The following is a 17,787-nucleotide window of genomic DNA, read 5'->3' on the forward strand; positions in this document are numbered from 1 at the left end:
AGACTGACTGCAGCTGCCAAGTCAGTTGGAGGACACAAGTTCAGATAAACCTAAGCAGGCATCACTTATGTAAAAAAACCAACCAAACATATAGACAATAATAAAAGTAAAATAAAACAGAGGATAAAAGTTTCTTTTGTATCTCTTGGTCTACTTAGGTAATGTACTCCTAACATTAACAAGGTTATGTGCATTCATAGCAGCAGGCATGAAGAAACCTGCTGGAAGGGTTTACACTGGTACTAAGAACTTGTGGTATCAGAGGAAAGCAGGGACAGTGTTTACCTTTCGAGAACATTTTCATCACTTCCACCAGGGTTTTTTTTCCCTAAGGTGAGCAGACACCTCCTGGAGAAAGGCCGAAGCTACTTAAGCTCTCAGCTGTAGCTACTGACCTGACCTTACTTTGCTTTAGGTCTCAAGCCCATTTTCCAATGAGGAAATAACAGAAGGTGAAAGTTTGTAAACATATTTGAACATAGAAGAAGGAATGTAGCTATGCAAAGTCACAGGACATAGGCCAGAAGATCATTTGTGGTGTTAAGACCTTTGCTCTTTTCACTGCCAGTCTGAGGACTTTAGGGGAACAGGGGGCAAGGAAGACCTCCAGAAGTGGATTACAAGGCTTTCCTTTTCCTGAATAATACAAAGATAAAACACATCCATGTTCTCATTCTATAAAAGCTGAAGTTGCAAGGCAGTTTAGGCCTCAGTGGGTCCTTGTTACATCAGACACAGGTTTGAATTTTTTCTCATTACCTTAATTTTTACTACCTTTAGCTGGGTGGTTGAAATATTGAGAACATGATTTCTTTTGATAACTGACTGTTTTTTCCCCTTCCTTTTACATATCCATCTGAAAACATTTAGAGTAACCAATATTTATCAGGTAGCTCAACAGGTAACCACACACCAAACATTGGTTTTCTACAAAAACTAGCTCTATTGATACCAAATAGGTTGCACTGCAATTGAAAGAGGTTTGAGGTAAAGAAATTCCCTCTCTTTAGCTCACCTTCAACCTCTCTATCACATGAGCATCTCCTGCCCTCTATTCTGCACAGTGAAAAGGAAGTTAGGAAACTGGTAAATCAGGACCATGTTTGCCTTCTAAGCAGAGAGTTTTAGCTGTACAGAACTAAGTATTCCCTCCAAGTTGTACATGATGCACCTGTCTTAATTTATGCAGCTGTTTAGTTACAAGTGTTGCAAGCTGATTGTAAGTCATCAGTATGTGCCTTGTACTGTAAACTGTTATTGTAATAAATTTAATATTCATAATCCATCTGTAGACATCTCTTGTGCCTTTCTCTTATTGGGAAGAACAAAAATAAAGCTCAGTTCCAAGAAAAAGCAAGAGTATCTGATTTACAATATCAACAAGGCCCTGCTGACAAAAAGCAGAGGATTTCCTTCAGTGTTTGAACTTCATCCCACTGCTAAATCCTCTTTCATTCTGCTCCCCCAGCAGAAGCACATTACATTTGTTTAGACAGAACAGCACAAACAAACTGATCCACACTTGGAGTTAAGTGCTTAGCTACTTGACTAGCTTACATATAAAACTCACTCCATCTCACATCTTTCTAAACTCACATTTTGTCTCATCACTAAGTCTGCTGAACAAAATATTAGAGAAACACCAACCCCACAAGCTGCTTTTTTTTTTTACAGTAGATGTCACCTACTGAAGGATAGATGCTACAAAACAAAGTAAAAGAAGCCATTGTAAAAAATGCTGAGAGTGTGTTCTAAAACCTACAGCCACTGTCAGATATCCTGCTCACCAAGCTATAGTTTGGAGGTAACTTCACTTCTGATTATGAACCTTTCAGCAGATTGGCTAATCTAAAACATCACCTGCAGCAGAAGCAGGATGTTAATACAGAAAGGGAAAAAAGAAGACCCATAGACCTTATTTCACAGAAAAAAAGATGCAGTAAAATAACACAAGCATTAAAACAGATCCATGCATTAGATCCAGTCTGTATCTTACACTTTATTTCAGTGTTTCTGTACATCAGGTCCCCAAAACCAAAACCCAGGCATAAATAAAAAACTCGTGGCAATATGCACTTAGCTTACAAAATGCTGTTCTTCATACAGAAATCTCCTGGGTTATCCTCAGGTTGGGTTTTTTGCTTTTCCCCTCTCTCTTTCACAGGTCTGTTTCTCATTTTTGAGAGCACCACTGGGCAACAGTAACTCCTGAAACACCTGTGCTTCAGCAGGGCTCACTGTTCCAGCTGGTAAAGGAGCAGGGGCTGGCAGGGGAAGGAATTCTCACCTGACACTGTTTAACACTCCTAGGTCTGCCCAAGAATCCGAAGTACCAAGGTTAGGAAACTGACGGCCAAGGTGGACAGAAACAGCCAAATTTAGTATTTCAATTGTTTAAACAGACTAAGGGTGTGTGTCAGGTGATCCACGAATCCATCTCCAAAGTCGTTCTACTCTGGCACACACAGTTTCTTAAATGAAAGCCAGGAATAACTGGGATAGACCTTTCCTTCTGTACAGGAGTGCACGCAGCAATGGCTTTTCCCCCTGTTTGACAGATCAGGTGGTTTTGTTCACCACAGGGACGTTAATCCTCTTCCTTCTCAATGTAAGGCTTGGCACTGACCCGTGCCATCTGCCTCTGCAGGTAGCGGTCCCTCGCCGACATGACGGTCTCCTCGTTGCTCCGTTTGGCAAATTTGCTCCTGCTCTCAGGTTTCTGTGCCTGCTCCTTCTCCTCCTTCTCCCCTTCTTCTCCAGCATTATGTTTTTGTGCAGATGAAGTTCCAGAGCTGGACCTTCCCTTCTCATCGGCTTCTCTCTCTCTTCCCTTTCTCTCTTTTTCCGGATCAGTCTCTCCATCTTTTTCCACAGAGGCAGGAGTACCTTCCCTCCTCTCTCTGTATTTCTTTTCATCACTGCCATATTTCTCCCTCCTCTCCTTTGTATGATCTTCCTTTTCTCTGTATTTCTCTCCTCTCTCCTTCTCTCTGTCATATCTATCTTTACCATTTCTTGTTCTTTCTTTCTCTCGTTCCTTTTCTGAGCCCTTCTCTTCTCTCTCCTTTGCCTTCCTATACTCTCTGCCATGTCCCTCCCTCTCTTTTCTTTCCTTCCCCCTTTGCTTCTCATAGTGCTCTTCCCTCCTTCTGTAGCTATCTTTGTTGGTGTGATCCCCATGTCTGTGTCGCTCTTCCTTTTCCCTTTGGTGATCCTTTTCGTGGGTCCTGCTTCTCTCATAATCTTTGTCCCTGTGCTGTTCATCATTTCCCCTTCTGCTTGGCCTGCTCTCTCCTCTCTTTGCGTGATGGTTTGTTTGGGCTTTTGAGCGCAGCTCTTCCTCCACACTGGATGAGCTTGGAGATCTGGAATGCCTCTGGCTCTTGTGAGGTTTACCCTCCTCTTCACTGCTCACAGAGCTCGCTCTCCTTTTCTTCTTTTTCAGATTTGCTTTACTAGTTTTCTGTCTCTGATCATCATCACTACTATCAGTTCCTAGGTCAGTATCAGCGTCTGGGTTATTCTCTTTCTTCACAGTAGGCTTCAGTCTTTGCTTTTCATGTGGACTTCTGTTCCTCTGGTTGGATTCATCACTATGGTCAGGTTTTTCTTCCTTTATCCTACATATATTTTTTTATGTTAAAAAAAGAAAAAGCATTACACAGCCTGAAATCTCAGACTTGACTGCAAACTTGGGTGTTGGTCAGGACTTAAGCAACTTGACTGTGCTGTGGGGAGACCTCACCTGAGTACTGCATGCAGCTTTGGTACCCTCAACACAAGGACATGGACCTCATGGAGTGGGGTCCAGAGGAGGGCCATGAAAATTATCAGGAGGCTGGAACACCTCTGCTATGAGGACAGGCTGAGGGAGCTGGAGTTGTTCAGGCTGGAGAAGAGAAGGCTCCAGGGAGACCTAATATAGCAGCCTGCCAGTATCTGAAGGGAGCCTACAAGAAGGCTGGAGAGGGACTGTTTGCAGTGATAGGACAAGGGGCAATGATTTGAAATTGAAGAGTAGATTTAGGTTGGATGTTAGGAACAAGTTCTTTATCAGGAGGGTGGTGGAACACTGCAACAGGTTGCCCAGCGAGGTAGTTGCTGCTTCATCCTTGGAGATATTCAAGGTCAGGCTCAACAGGGCTCTGGGCAACCTGATCTAATGGAGGATGTCCCTGCTCACTGCAGTGGGTCTGGACTAGATGACTTTTGGAGGTCCCTTCTAACTCAAACCATTCTATGATTCCATGAATTAAGATTCTGCTGTAAAGTCTAAGGAAGCAGATCTTCTTGTGACTCAGCTTCCAGGAAAACACAACACCTTCACCATTATTTATCCACAGGGCAGCATTTCATCACCTCAGCTACATAAATAATTCAGCCTCATCTCATTATTTTGCTTTGGAATGTGCACATATTAAGATTGTAAAACATTCCCAGTGGATTTCCTACATATTTGATTAATTTCTTTTTACCACAGCATCAATACTCAATGAATTTCTTCTTTATGAAGCTGTAAAAGGTGGAGTGAGCACAAAACTAGAGACACATTCTTTTATGAAACATCATCCTATGACTTCTCTCTACATTCATCATTTTACCTTTAGTCTCCTTCATGATTCAAAACACACAACTCCATGCAGACTGCCAAACTTTACGCAAACCAACGTAAAAGTCAGGTAGAATAACACCACTTGGTACTTTTTAAATGACATCCCTCTCCTGCTCCTGTCAGTTAATCAGCTGTATAAAGCAATCACTCTAGCAGTGTTCCAGGTACTCTCTAATTTCCATGGTGTTTCACTGAATCTCAAACTGCCAGAAGCTGGTTTGTGTCCTAAATGATCTGGAATCACATCCTACCTGGCTTCACGGAAGCTGCATTTAGGCATCTCCTCTTCTCCTACCGTCTGGTTTAAAAGATGTCTGTAAAATCCACTGAGATCCCTCTGTTTGGTCACATCCATGTATGCTGAAAGAATGTAAGGTTGGATTCATTGTACTCATTAGACACAACTCACAATGGGTAGGTGCCACCAAGACTGCCATCTCCATCCTAGAGGTTTGAAGCTCAAAGTGGAAAAAAACTCGAGAGCAACCTGATTGGACCTCACAGCAGATCACACTTTGAGCAGGAGGCTGGAACAGGTGACTTTCAGAGGTCCATGCCAACCTGATTTAACTTATGATCCTATCTCCCCTATTCCCTAGGACACTGTACAGAATGTCCTAAGGAGTGCAAGTATCATTGCACACCAGGCTTTGAAGTCTTCTTTCAATGACTGACTCCTCCCCAAAAATTTCAAGTAGCAACCAAATTGTACTGACACACCAACAGAGGAGCTGCTTCTGTTCCTTTAGTAACGTGAACAAAGGAAAGTAACTGGTAAAGTGGGGTCTGATTCAGTACCTGCTGTCTGGCCCTTTTTGTCTTTCTGTATCACAAGCCTCACAGAGACCAGCTGACAATGCTGTAAGCCACATAAAGGCCACACTTGTACATGTTTTTTTTCAGGAGAATTACTTTAGTCTGAATCTCACCTTCAAGAGCTGCTTCTCTTCTTTCTCTCTCCTCCTCCTCAGCCCTTTCTTGCAGTTTCTTCTTATAGGCTGAAGTCACAAAAGACTCCTTATGAGCAAACTCTTCCCCTTCCATTTCTCGCTCTTTCTGAATTTTTCTTTCCATTCTCCTTTCCTGCTCCTTCTTCCTAATCTCAGCTGCCTTGACGATGTTATGGATGTACTTGGGCTAAAACAGGAGAGAAAAAAAGGTATCATGCTGAGAGGTAAACTGAGGTGGCAGAGAAAACACAAACTGAGATTGATGGAGATGCTGAAGAAAGTGGGCAATGGAAGAAAACTGGCAGAAGCCATTCTAAGCTACTCTCAGTGTTTGACAGCTGCCTGAAGCGAAGTGTCACCCCCGTTCAGGTGACTAACATGACGTGCTTCCCACTAACAAAGGAGGTTGCTGTATTCAGTCAAAACATTCAGCCCACCTTTCACTAGGATGATTTTTGTTCTGAGTGAAATCAAGAGTTTTTTGATTTCTCACCCCTCTGTCTTCTGCCTTGCAATAGTTTTGCCTTTCTACTGCTATAAAGCATGGGAAGCTTCCTTTTGTACTCACCTAACCTGACAAGAGCTTTCAAATGAAACAGAATAAGTAACAATGAAAGCATCACTTGTCAAGAGTAATATAGCAATGCTTTGAAACAAGGCATTGAGCTGTGGAAATTAACTCACATTGCACCAAGGAAAGTTAATTAGTCTTCTGACAGTCCTCCAGTAAGCAGACTGGTGAGTGAGGTGGCACAATTTATGCTCACTGGCTTAGTAACCAAAGTCATTGATATCACAAGTTGTATTGCTGCAGAGTCCATGGCCTCTAATACTGCTGTCCCATTGTAACTTTCTCTTCAGAAATGCACAGACATATGTACATCATAAACTCCAGAATACCACTGGATCAGGACTGAAGTCTCTGATGAACCAGCAGCTTTGCCAAAATTCTTGCCAATTACTACCTTATGTAACAGGATTTGAACAAGCTGTCCCATGAGAAAATGCATTTGGCAGACCTTAAAAGTTAATCAGCCAGTTACTCCAGACATACAGAGATCAGTCAGATAGTGTGCATCTCCAGGTACCCACCTTTGTGTCATCCCCTCCAGAGAGCACTCTGGCATTACTCTCTTTCTTCTTCTGCTGTATTTCATCATAAATGCTGTCATATTCATACACTGTGGCATCTTCCTCCAAAGCCTTCTGAATCTCTAATTTAGTCTAAAAGAAAACAAGGGTGAAGATACCAGAATATTAAGCATGAAATTTTAATTGTTTTCCAATGGTTTATTCCTGTATTGTAATTGACACAGACCTACAATATGAACCCATCCATTAGAACACTGAATGTACATCAAACCAGGCTCAGCCACAACGCTCTTGAGCCATTTAGTAAGATGGAAAATAATGAATAACCAAACCAACATCAGTATCTGCAGTTACAGGAACTACAGGAAGCAAAGTCAAAAACCATAGTGGAAACTGCTGAATGAGCAACTGTTTCATCAAACAATGCAATTATTGTATTTTTAAATAAACAGTAAACAACACTCCAGCAAATTTGACTGTTTGCATCTGTAGCTTATCCCTACAGCTCCAAACAGACACCAATATAACTCAGCACACAACCCTGTTTTTCTACTTGGAACTAAAAACTGTTGAAACATTGATTTATTTTTAAGGGCAACTCTAACTCTGCAGATGCACAACCAAGTTTCTCCAATAATTTAATAAAAGGGAATGGCTGCAATCATTTCTTCGTCTGCCATGGGTATGAAGAGTCCCCACCACATCTTACCTGTTTCATTGCTTGTTTTCTCAAGGCTTCTCTCTGAAGACTTTCACCAACAGAAGGCTGGAAGAAGGAAACATTGCAGAAATAAAATGAACTACCTTGACACAGCTCATGTTCTTTTTCTACCATTCTAACAAACAACTCTAAGTCACACAAGTCAGTCTCTCACTTCAAGAGTGTTTTTCTGTAAGCAAGAAAACCTGAGTTTACTCACAAGCATGCAATGAACCAGCCTTTTCCACAAGCAATGTTGCAGCACCTCAACATATCTTAACTATTTTTAATGAAAATAGAGATGAGTTTAAGAACACTGCTACAGTGACACAAGTACCTCAAAAAGCTGCATAAAATTTCATGCTGTTTTACAGAAGTAATCGCTGTCCAAGAAATGCTCAGAGACATAGAAGGTCTGAGAAAACTGTTCAGCTGCAGTGCCTTCCTCCATCCACCTCCAAAAACCTGGTAGAAAGGATTCATGCATTCATAGAATAATTTGAGTTGGAAGGGATCTTAAAGACCATCTAGCTCCAACTCTCCTGCCATGGGCAGGGACACCCTCCAACAGACCAAGCTGGTCAAGGCCTCAGTCAGCCTGGCCCCCAGGACAGCAAGGGTCAATCTGTTGGTGCATCAGCAGACAGAACATCTAGCAAAGGACAGTTAAGGCCAGTAGTGAAACAAATTCCTAAGAGAAGGATGCTTGTAATGCACCTGCTCACTCCCAAACACTACAATTCCTTCAGGTTTTGCCATTTAAAAATAGGGAGGGGAGAAGGAAAACACAGAAAACAAACACCCAAATGAAATTGGAATTATACCCTCCTAGTAATTTATATTCTTACTGACAATCACATGAAAAAAAAATGTAGTGCATTCATAGTAAAATCCAAATCTCCAAAAGGATTTGTCACTTGTTTCAGGTTTGATCTCTATCATTAGTTCCCTATTTTTAGAAGTAAGAATACTGATTTGAACAGCACATACTTCCAACAGTAATGTTTAATTTCTTGAGATGAATATGCTAGGGCCACGAGGATGAGCAGAGGGCTGGAGCACCTCTCCTATGAGGACAGACTGAAAGAGTTGGGGCTGTTCAGTCTGGAGAAAAGAAGGCTCCGAGGTGACCTCATTGTGGCTTTCCAGTATCTGAAGGGGGCCTACAAGAAGGCTGGGGAGGGACTTCTCAGGATATCAGGTAGTGAGAGGACTAGGGGGAATGGAATGAAGCTGGAGGTGGGGAGATTCAGGCTGGACTTGAGGAAGTTCTTCCCGATGAGAGTGGTGAAGCCCTGGAATGGGTTGTCCAGGGAAGTGGTTAGGGCACCGTCCCTGGAGGTGTTTAAGACCAGGCTGGATGAGGCTCTGGCCAGCCTGATCTAGTGTGAGGGAAGGACATCGAGACACTTGAACGAGTCCAGAGAAGGGCAACAAGGCTGGGGAGAGGCCTTGAGCACAGCCCTATGAGGAGAGGCTGAGGGAGCTGGGGTTGTTTAGCCTGGAGAAGAGGAGGCTCAGGGGAGACCTCATTGCTCTCTACAACTACCTGAAAGGTGGTTGTGGCCAGGAAGGGGTTGGTCTCTTCTCCCAGGCAACCAGCACCAGAACAAGAGGACACAGTCTCAAGCTGCACCAGGGGAAGTTTAGGCTCGAGGTAAGGAGAAAGTTCTTCACAGAGAGAGTCATTTGTCATTGGAATGTGCTGCCCAGGGAGGTGGTGGAATCATCATCCTTGGAGGTGTTCAAAAGGGGATTGGACATGGCACTTGGTGCCATGGTCTAGTCATGAGGTCTGTGGTGACAGGTTGGACTCAATCTCTGAGGTCTCCTCCAACCTTGGTGATACTGTGATACTGTGTCCCTGCCCATGGCAGAGGGGTTGGAACTGGATGATCCTTGTGGTCCCTTCCAACCCTGACTGATTCTATGAAAAGAGCAGTGCTAATCTTCCCAAAGGAAAAAAAACCATACCCACTACTGGAAACGTGCTTTCTAATCATGCTGGCTTGAAAAAGGAAAAAAAAAAGCTCTGCATTTGATTTAGTTTTGTCTGTGACTAACAGGCTCACAGGATGTTAGAGGTTGGAAGGGACCTGTGGATATCGAGTTCAACCGCCCCCCACCAGAGCAGGACCATGGAATCTAGTGCAGGTCACACAATTAGTGTTGAACTCTATTGCCTAATTCTCAGTCTAACTAACTTTCCTCAATCAATACATAATGCTGTTTATTAAACAAATTCACTCTGACAGGACTCACATCCTTGTTTATGTAATTAAGTATCTCTTGATCTTAAAAGGCAGAAATAGGAAGGAAAAAAATCCTCCTGCATCCTGGCAGCTTCCCAAATTCTGCAATGTGCTATAAACCATGTTTTAAAAAAGGAAAACAAAGACAAAGAGATTTGTAACCAGCTCCCAATAAAATTAAAAACTGGAAAGCAGCTAGCAGGGAGCTTGGCAGCAGGGGCTAGGATTTTCTGAAATCAAACAGAATTAGCACCATGTAAACTCAAGCAGATCCCCTGAACAAGAAGGCTTTTGAATTCATTTGATGTTTAAAATAATAATGTGCTGTGACCCCTCTTTCCTAGGCTATTAAAATTGTAACAGATGTGTCAACAAGGAAGAATGCAAAGTGCTTTTCCATAATCTTCTAGATGACAGACTGTAAACAGTCCAAATCTATTTTTCACTGGTTAATTTCAGAAACAGGGAACAAGTTGTGCCCTGTGCAGCTGAATTAAAGGAGTTTCATTAAACCTGACTGTGCCCTCTGCCTCTTTATTTCCCCTGTCATCTCCTCAGACACTCTGCCTGCTTGATTCAGCAGCTGAGCAATGCTGTGTATGACCAAAAGCCAGTCCTGTGCTGAGTGTCAGTCAACGGTTCCTCCTCAGCACTGAAGAAGATTAAACCCACAAACTCTCATCTGTGGCTGTGCCTTTCCTCAGCTGCCCATTGTCATGATGACCACAGGGATGCAGTGTCTTTGGGCTCTCTGCCACCCCACAAGGAGGGCCAAGGCTGTTAGGGAGTTCTCAAGTCATATGGGACTGACTAACAAGCACACACAGTGACCACTTCTAAGGAGGCTTTATCTGCTGTGCAAACTGTAAGCAACAAAAAGAGGTAGCACCTGAGAGGGAGCACCAAGTTGATTCTACACTCATCTAGAAAAGGTGCCAAGGCAACACATCAGTATTTGGAGAAGGACACAATGCCATCCAGTCAACTCCAGACACTCAGACCTTCATTCATGTCTCACAAACATGCTGGGATTTACTTGCCTAATACTGCAATCACAAAATCCTGAGACACAGAATGTTCAAGATTTTCCTAATGCACCCACACTCCAGACAAGTAAAGATGGGAACCTGAGAGGTCAGACATTGCAAATTTTTTTGGTGCCCTAACTGCTACATGCAGACCTAGATAAAATTCATCTCTGCTTCAAAATGTTAAAGTTTGTGGTTAAACTACAGCACTAGAAGGAAAGTGTGATGTGCACTTCCATGGAAGCAAAAACCAGCACTAGAAAGCAGCCTCTCTCTTTTCCCCAGCTGCAGAGAAGCAGGTAAGGAAGCAGACCATGCTTCAGGCTTCAGGAGCTGAGCTTGGCAGGCATTGGCAACACACAGAGCCCATTGTGGTATCTGGAACTACAGCCTGGATTCTACAGCTCAATGATTATTTGGACTAGACATGGATATAGCCTCTTATTTATTTATGTAGCTGGTTAACCAGGGGAAATAGACAGCAGAATATTCCATTTAAAACAGCCTACAAGAGTCCTGGCTTCATTCATCTTGCATTTAACTCTGGCTTTCAGGATTGAGGAGCTGATGTTGATAATTATTTAAAATACTGTACTTGTTTTTTACATCCCATGGTTTCTTCTAAAAAATCCTTTAATATAATCAAGTATTTTAAATTGACAGAGTAACACACATCAGACTCCTGGGGAGGATGATGGTTCTCTGCTTGCTCTGTTAAGGGTCATCACTGAAGGATTCCTCTACCAGCCACTCTTACACTGGTTTTACAGAAAGATACCTGAAGAATAAGGAGTGGGGGTTGGCCTCTTCTCCCAGGCAACCAGCACCAGAACAAGAGGACACAGTCTCAAACTGCACCAGGGGAAGTTTAGGCTCGAGGTAAGGAGCAAGTCCTTCACAGAGTTGTTAGCCATTGGAATGTGCTGCCCAGGGAGGTGGTGGAGTCACCATCCCTGGAGGTGTTCAAAAAGGGATTGGACATGGCACTTGGTAGTAATAGTCAAGAGGTCTTGGGAGACAGGTTGGACTTGATGATCTTTGAGGTCTTTTCCAACCTTATTGATTCTACGATTACCGCCAGAAGGCACAGGCTCAGCAGAAAACAAAAGGGATTCTGCAGGTATATTCACAGAAGGAGCTTTATTCCACCAAAATACCTGACACATTGCTTAGAGTGCTCACCTTGTCTGCCTACACGAAATGAAGGTGTTGATCGACACAGATTACACAAACACAACTGTAATATACGATCCTGATCGCTGTCTGTATCACTGCCAACAAGTTCACCTGTGATTTGTTTGTCTAGAGTGGCAGCAGGTTTACAAAAAACAAATACTTGTCCTAATGGTTTATGGCTGGCAATTTCCTGTTGGGCTGTGAGCTCTGACAGATGAGAACTTCCTGTTCCCTTGTATTGGTTTATCAACTGCCCAGTTATTAAAGGCCCTAGAAACTCAGCAATCTGTCTCACACCTTCTCTTTCCCTCCAGTCAACCTACTCTTCTGAAGCACAAAGCTTATAGTTTAGTATTTTGTGGAAGGAGAAAACATTTTAACCCTCTCCTGTAAAGGAACAGGTCTTGTGAAGAATTAGCTTTCCTTGGCAGTCCCTTACAGCTTCCAGAAACCTGGAGGTTAGGGACTTCCCGACCTGGAGGATGCATCTGGACCATTGTTTGACACCACGAGCATCCTTTAATTTGGCTAATCCATTTCTGAATCCATTTATATTTTTGACCATGCGACAACATCCTGTGGCACTGAGTCCCACAACTTAATGATACATTGTTGGAGTGGAGGAAAAAAAATCAACTTCCTTTTGCTTAGATGAAACCAGTTACTTGGTAAACCCACAACATACCCTACTGCTCACATTATGAGAAATGGCAATGTCATTTCGCTTGCTCTGAATCTTTCTTGATTTTACAAGTATCCTCTGGAATTACTCCTCTCCACTTCCTTCTCCTCTTTTCTAAGAGCTCCTTTAGACTACTCAGTCTTGTTTTGCATGAAAACTGTGGGATAAATTCTGGTCATCATTCATACTTCATACTTCACCAATCCTCCTTCTAGTATCCTTTGCAAAGTTGCAAAGTGGGTGGGAAGGTAGAAGCAAACCCAAAACTCTGAGTCGACAAGAAGACAGAATTTTCTGAACTAATTCCTAAGGTGGTCTCTGTACAGTTATTTTTCGGCTACACTTTACATCTTGTAGCAAGAAATGAGTTTATGAAAGGCAGGCAAGGCACAGAAATGGATGCTGGGCAATTCTGATACAATCAAGAAACAGAATTTGTAGCTGCTGTATTATAGAGATATTCCCAGCTGAATTCCAAAGAAAATAAAACGTGGAACAGTGCCCTGTGAACACCACCACCAGGTCACCTCTGAAAATGCACAACATGAATAAGAGAATAATATTTTTGGAGAAAATTACTATATCACAAATGACACTAAGCCACTAAGGTAACTTATTTCTAACTTATCACAGTTTGTTGCTGTAACATCCAGTTTCTACAACAGGCCTTCTTAGGAGTAACAACCTTCCCCCCTGTTTTAAACACAGCAACAACTTGTTATAAAGGCAAATAATTAAGAATTGTATTGGCCAGAAGAAACTGTAATCACCTGGTTTACAGTTTCCCCATTGACACTGGATTTCAAGAAAATTTCCATCCCAGATGTTCTGTTTCTTATGAACTAACCCAAGGATCACCCTCATCAGCATCTAACATCCATTAGTGTACTTAGCCATAGAAAAAACCTAAACCTTTCCAATCCTTCCAGCCAGGGTATAGGCAAAATCTTACTGAAATGTGCATAGTAACATCTAAGTTAAAAAAAAAGGTGCAAAAGTTTGGTATCTGATGTGTAATCACAGACCAAGTCAGGTGTGCAGATTACCCAGCACAAACTTTATTAGAGTTCAGTTAAAAATACACAATCTCCAGACATTTGAGATGTAGTTCTGACTGATAAGGTAGCAGACAGGAAATGAAACCCCTCCCAAATGCTGCTCCTTATCTTGAAAAGCTCTGAAATTATTACTGAACTAATAAAGTAATTTTGTTTTTTAAAAAAAGTTATCTTCTCTGATAAAGGCAGTTATGAGATTATTACTTTTTTGCTGGGTATGTACCATATTGAAGAACATGACAACTTCTAAGTCTGTACAGCAGACTCGTAGCCAATCTGTCAACCTTTCTGCAAGGGAGGATACTTGATCTGTTAAGCTGTAAGTTAGCAGACAGCACATTTATGAGAATTATTAGCATTTCTGATTTTGCTTTAATATTTAAGACATTAAGAGAAAATGGAGAAGTCAAAAAACTGCAAGACAGCCCCACGCTCAGGAAGGTTCCCAGTCCTACGCACGCTGCTCAGTGACACGGATTAAATCCGGCTCACTCCTGGGATCTGGAAAATGTGGGGTTAGTTTCTTAACACAGAGGAAGACACAAAATCCCAAACTGCCAGAGAAAGTGCTCCTGACATTGAGGACAGTGGATCCACTGCCATCTCCACTAGCTGTATGCAAAGAAAGCCTCTTTCCAGAGCCACAGTCCCAGCGATGAGCTCAACAGGAGATTAATACCTCCTGAGAGTGCTGAGGAGAGCAGCTAAGTGAGGAAAGGGATGGGATTTAAGACATCTTCCTGTTCTATTTCTTATAAGTCCTAAAAGCTTCCCTAAGGCATTTTCATGTTGACAGGGTATCACTAGGGAGGCCCTCAGCCTTCTTAGGAAGCTCAGACACCTTCAGCAGCAGCATTCTGGATTCTGTCATGAAGCCAGGCACGCAGGAATGTCAGTCAGTCTGTGACATCCAAGTAACAACTGCATTAGAAAACATTTAAAAAATAATGTTTGGATAAAAGGAGTCAGAAAACTACAAAGATTATTTGATGCTTCAGCAGCATTGGGGTTTTTTTCAACCACACAAAAGGGCACTGAGTGAAGCTCTAGAGCAGGAAGAAGATTTTTCTAACACATGCTCTGCTTCTAAATTTCAAGCCCTTCACTGTTAATATTCTAAACTGTAGGCACGTGAAAATATTCTTTTCTGGGGTTTGTGGAAAAACATTAAACATGCACATCATGGCATTATGATTAAATTATCACAAGGAATTCCAGCTCACTAAACCCCCCTACATTGTAACATTATGTCCAGAAAGCAATATCCATCCATGCGGAAAATTCATCTCCACAGTCCTGAATTTCTCCTCTTTATCTGTAAACTATGAGGGCTCCTGGCCTCCTTCCAAATGTCTCCTTTAGAAGTTGAGTTTCTGTCAGGGACCCAAACCAACCTTTACACCTTTACACCATACCAGTTCTTGGATGTTCCCCATAATCAGGGCAGATCACCCAGCAGTGTGATTTGTATAGTGTACAGCACCCTCTACTGGGGCAGGGAGAAGAGGAGGTTTGGAAGGTAATACTTTAAAAAATAGTAAAATAATATGAAGAAAGGAGAGTATTGACAGGACTCAGAGAATCAATAAGTTTGGAAAAGACCTCAGACATCATCAAGTCCAACCTATCACCCAACACCTCATGACTCTTAAATCTTAAGACTCTTAAACACCTCATAACTCTTAAACGCGACTCTTCAAGTGTCGCGTCCAATCCCTTTTTGAACACCCCCAGGGACAGTGTCTCTACACAGAACATCATGCAATACAGTTGCACACCAGAGCATTGACTCTGTGACCACAGAGAAGCTGTGCATTGTCCAATTTAGCACCACAAGTGCTGGGAGTACTTCCAGGACTACAGGTAACTCTTGTTACTTACCTTCTGGGGTTTGTGTAGTAGAACTTTAGGGCTGTACAGCTTTGCTTTTGTTTACAGTCAACATTGAAACAACTCAACATTGGAACTCAGTCATAGCAAATTTGAGTGGAATGAGCTAAAGGATAAAACACGCTTACCAGCTACACTTTAAAGTTAGTATCTAAGAAACAAGTGTTGATTACTGCTGGTCTTTCCATTTGCAGACACATTTAGCAGCAGCAGCCAACAACTTTCTTTCCAAGCTGGATACTGTTAACTCTTGCAAACAGGCTGCCACAAGTGATGAATTTTTGGAAGAGTCAAAAGTAACTTAACACTCCAGTCATCACTGCCACGTAACTTGCACTGGAGAAAACAGAGATTGTATTTCAGACCCAAATGCAGCGTGATGACACTTACCTTACTGACACTGCCACAAGATGATGCAAGCATTAAAGGTTGGAAATAAACAATTTACAAAACACGGGTAAAATTTCAGCAGAAAAATGGTGAACTGACCTCATCATCAGAGTCATCTGCAAACACTGAGAGTTTCTCTGAGACGAGATTTTTCTGTGGCAACTTTTTGGGCATGATGAGCCCATATCTAGGGGGGAAAAAAAAATTAATTACTTTTAACATTATTTAGAACAAAAGACACAGCATGTTCCAAACAAAAAAAAACAATCTACCATTTTCAACCTCAAAACTCAAAAGATCACCATCAACATAATGTATCCAGTACAGCTCTCAGCAGCATCTGCAGCAGTGCACTCAAGCTTTGCCACATGCCTGCCAGCTCCTCCCATGGCTATTGCTGTCTTTATCCATGCAAAGGCTCTGGGATACAACAAGCTTCCTAAATTAGGTCACAAAGCTCTTGTGTCCATAGTCCTCCAAGTGATATTTTTGCTCCCTTGGAGAACTAAGAAACTGCTACTGTTTAACCTGCAGAGATTTAGTGTTAGTCTACACTAGCTGCTCCTTAACTATGCCTCATGGAATCATTCAGGCTGGAAAAGACCTTTAAGATCATTAAGTCCAACCATGAACCTAACACTCCCAAGTCTGCTGCTAACCATGTCCCTTGGCACCATGTCTACATGTCTCCAGGGATGGTGACTTCACCACTGCCCTGAGCAGCTTGTCCTAGTGCTGGACAACCCTTTCAGTGAAGAAATTTTTCCTCATGTCCAATCTGAATCTCCACTGATGTAACCTCATGCCATTTCCTCTACTCCTATCACTTAGGAGGAGAGACCAATGACACCACCTGGCTCCAACCTTCTTTCACGAGGTTGTAGACAGTGAAAAGGTCTCCCCTCAACCTCCTTAAGTATCGGCACAAAACTGGCCAGTCTGAGATGAAAACCCATTTGAACTGCTCTTGGTCATATCCCATTGACAAAGTGGCTGTTCTCCAAGATGGATGTGTTAACAGAGACAAAATATACAGGATAAAACAGTGCTCAAGGAAAGCTTTTGCCGGGGCAGCAAGAAGTTCACCTATTTTGCATGGCAATATAAACCATCAACCCACAGACAGCTATGGCAATAGATTTACAGTCAGCTTACGTCATGCAAACATCAACTAACTACACACAGAGAACTTTTCCGCTGACACGGCCAGACTGCTCAGAAACACTTCCTATGTTTTCGCTACTGCGCAATCCCTACATCAGGAATTTCTCGCCCACCTGCCTTTCGGTGAGCCCATCACTAAGCAGACAGCTCGCCACAGCGTGCAGCGCTGAGCGAAGGACTCCGCGGTGCCGTAGGAACATCACCACTGTGACGAGCTCTGGGCCCGCCTCCCAGCGGCTCCCCCTGACCCGGCTGCGAGAAGCCGACAGCTGCAAACCGCCGCCGCAGCTCGGCCGCGTCAGGCCGGTGCTCAGGGGGCAGGAGGCGGCAGCTGCACTGCTGTCTGTGGGGGAATTCTGAGGGGATTCAACTCCTAAGAGTGAAATCTATCCCGCTGGCCACACCGCCGCAGCCTTCGATGCCTTCCCTTTCTTTAGGGTTTTGTTTTTAATAAACATAGTTTTAAATTGAGGCCAACAGTACCGGGCTGCAGGGCAGACACAGGCCGGGGGAGCCCCACTCCTACGGCCCGGCCCGGGGGTTCTGTCAGAGCTGGCCGCGGCCTGGGGCAAGAGCTGCGCCTACGTCTGCCCGTAGCGCGGCCCCAAGACCTCCCCCAGTCGCTGCCCCGCGGAGCAGGGCTCGGGCGCATCCCCGCCCCCAGGAGCCCGGCGGCGGTGCGGCAGGGCCCCACAACCCCGGCTCCCCCGTCACTCACTGCTTGCTCAACGTCGCCATCTTGTCCCGGCCGCTGCCGTCGCCAAGTAGAGGCCATCTGACGTTCCGCGGCCGC

General features: G+C 43.3%; 1 protein-coding gene across 1 annotated transcript; it reads right to left on the reverse strand.

Annotated features, from left to right (window-relative positions):
* Nucleotides 1-1,985: 1,985 nt before the first annotated feature.
* On the reverse strand, nt 1,986-17,753 carry NSRP1 (nuclear speckle splicing regulatory protein 1). The gene is made up of 7 exons (XM_054166906.1): nt 17,713-17,753; nt 15,930-16,017; nt 7,364-7,420; nt 6,655-6,786; nt 5,542-5,749; nt 4,864-4,972; nt 1,986-3,620 (listed from the first exon to the last, which is right to left on the reverse strand). The coding sequence occupies exons 1-7, from the start codon at nt 17,730-17,732 to the stop codon at nt 2,588-2,590; spliced, it is 1,647 nt and encodes a 548-aa protein (XP_054022881.1). The 5' UTR covers nt 17,733-17,753; the 3' UTR covers nt 1,986-2,587.
* Between the last annotated feature and the right edge of the window lie 34 nt (nt 17,754-17,787).

This window comes from Dryobates pubescens, chromosome 13 (genome assembly GCF_014839835.1).
Source record: "Dryobates pubescens isolate bDryPub1 chromosome 13, bDryPub1.pri, whole genome shotgun sequence".
NCBI classification, from domain to species: domain Eukaryota; kingdom Metazoa; phylum Chordata; class Aves; order Piciformes; family Picidae; genus Dryobates; species Dryobates pubescens.

Coding starts and splice junctions, on each gene's coding strand:
- NSRP1 (XM_054166906.1), bottom strand. CDS start 17,732: ATGGCGACGTTGAGCAAGCA. Junction 16,018..17,712: donor ATGGCGACGTTGAGCAAGCA/GTGAGTGACGGG, acceptor TTTCCCCCCTAG/ATATGGGCTCATCATGCCCA. Junction 4,973..5,541: donor AAGAGAAGCAGCTCTTGAAG/GTGAGATTCAGA, acceptor ACATTCTTTCAG/CATACATGGATGTGACCAAA.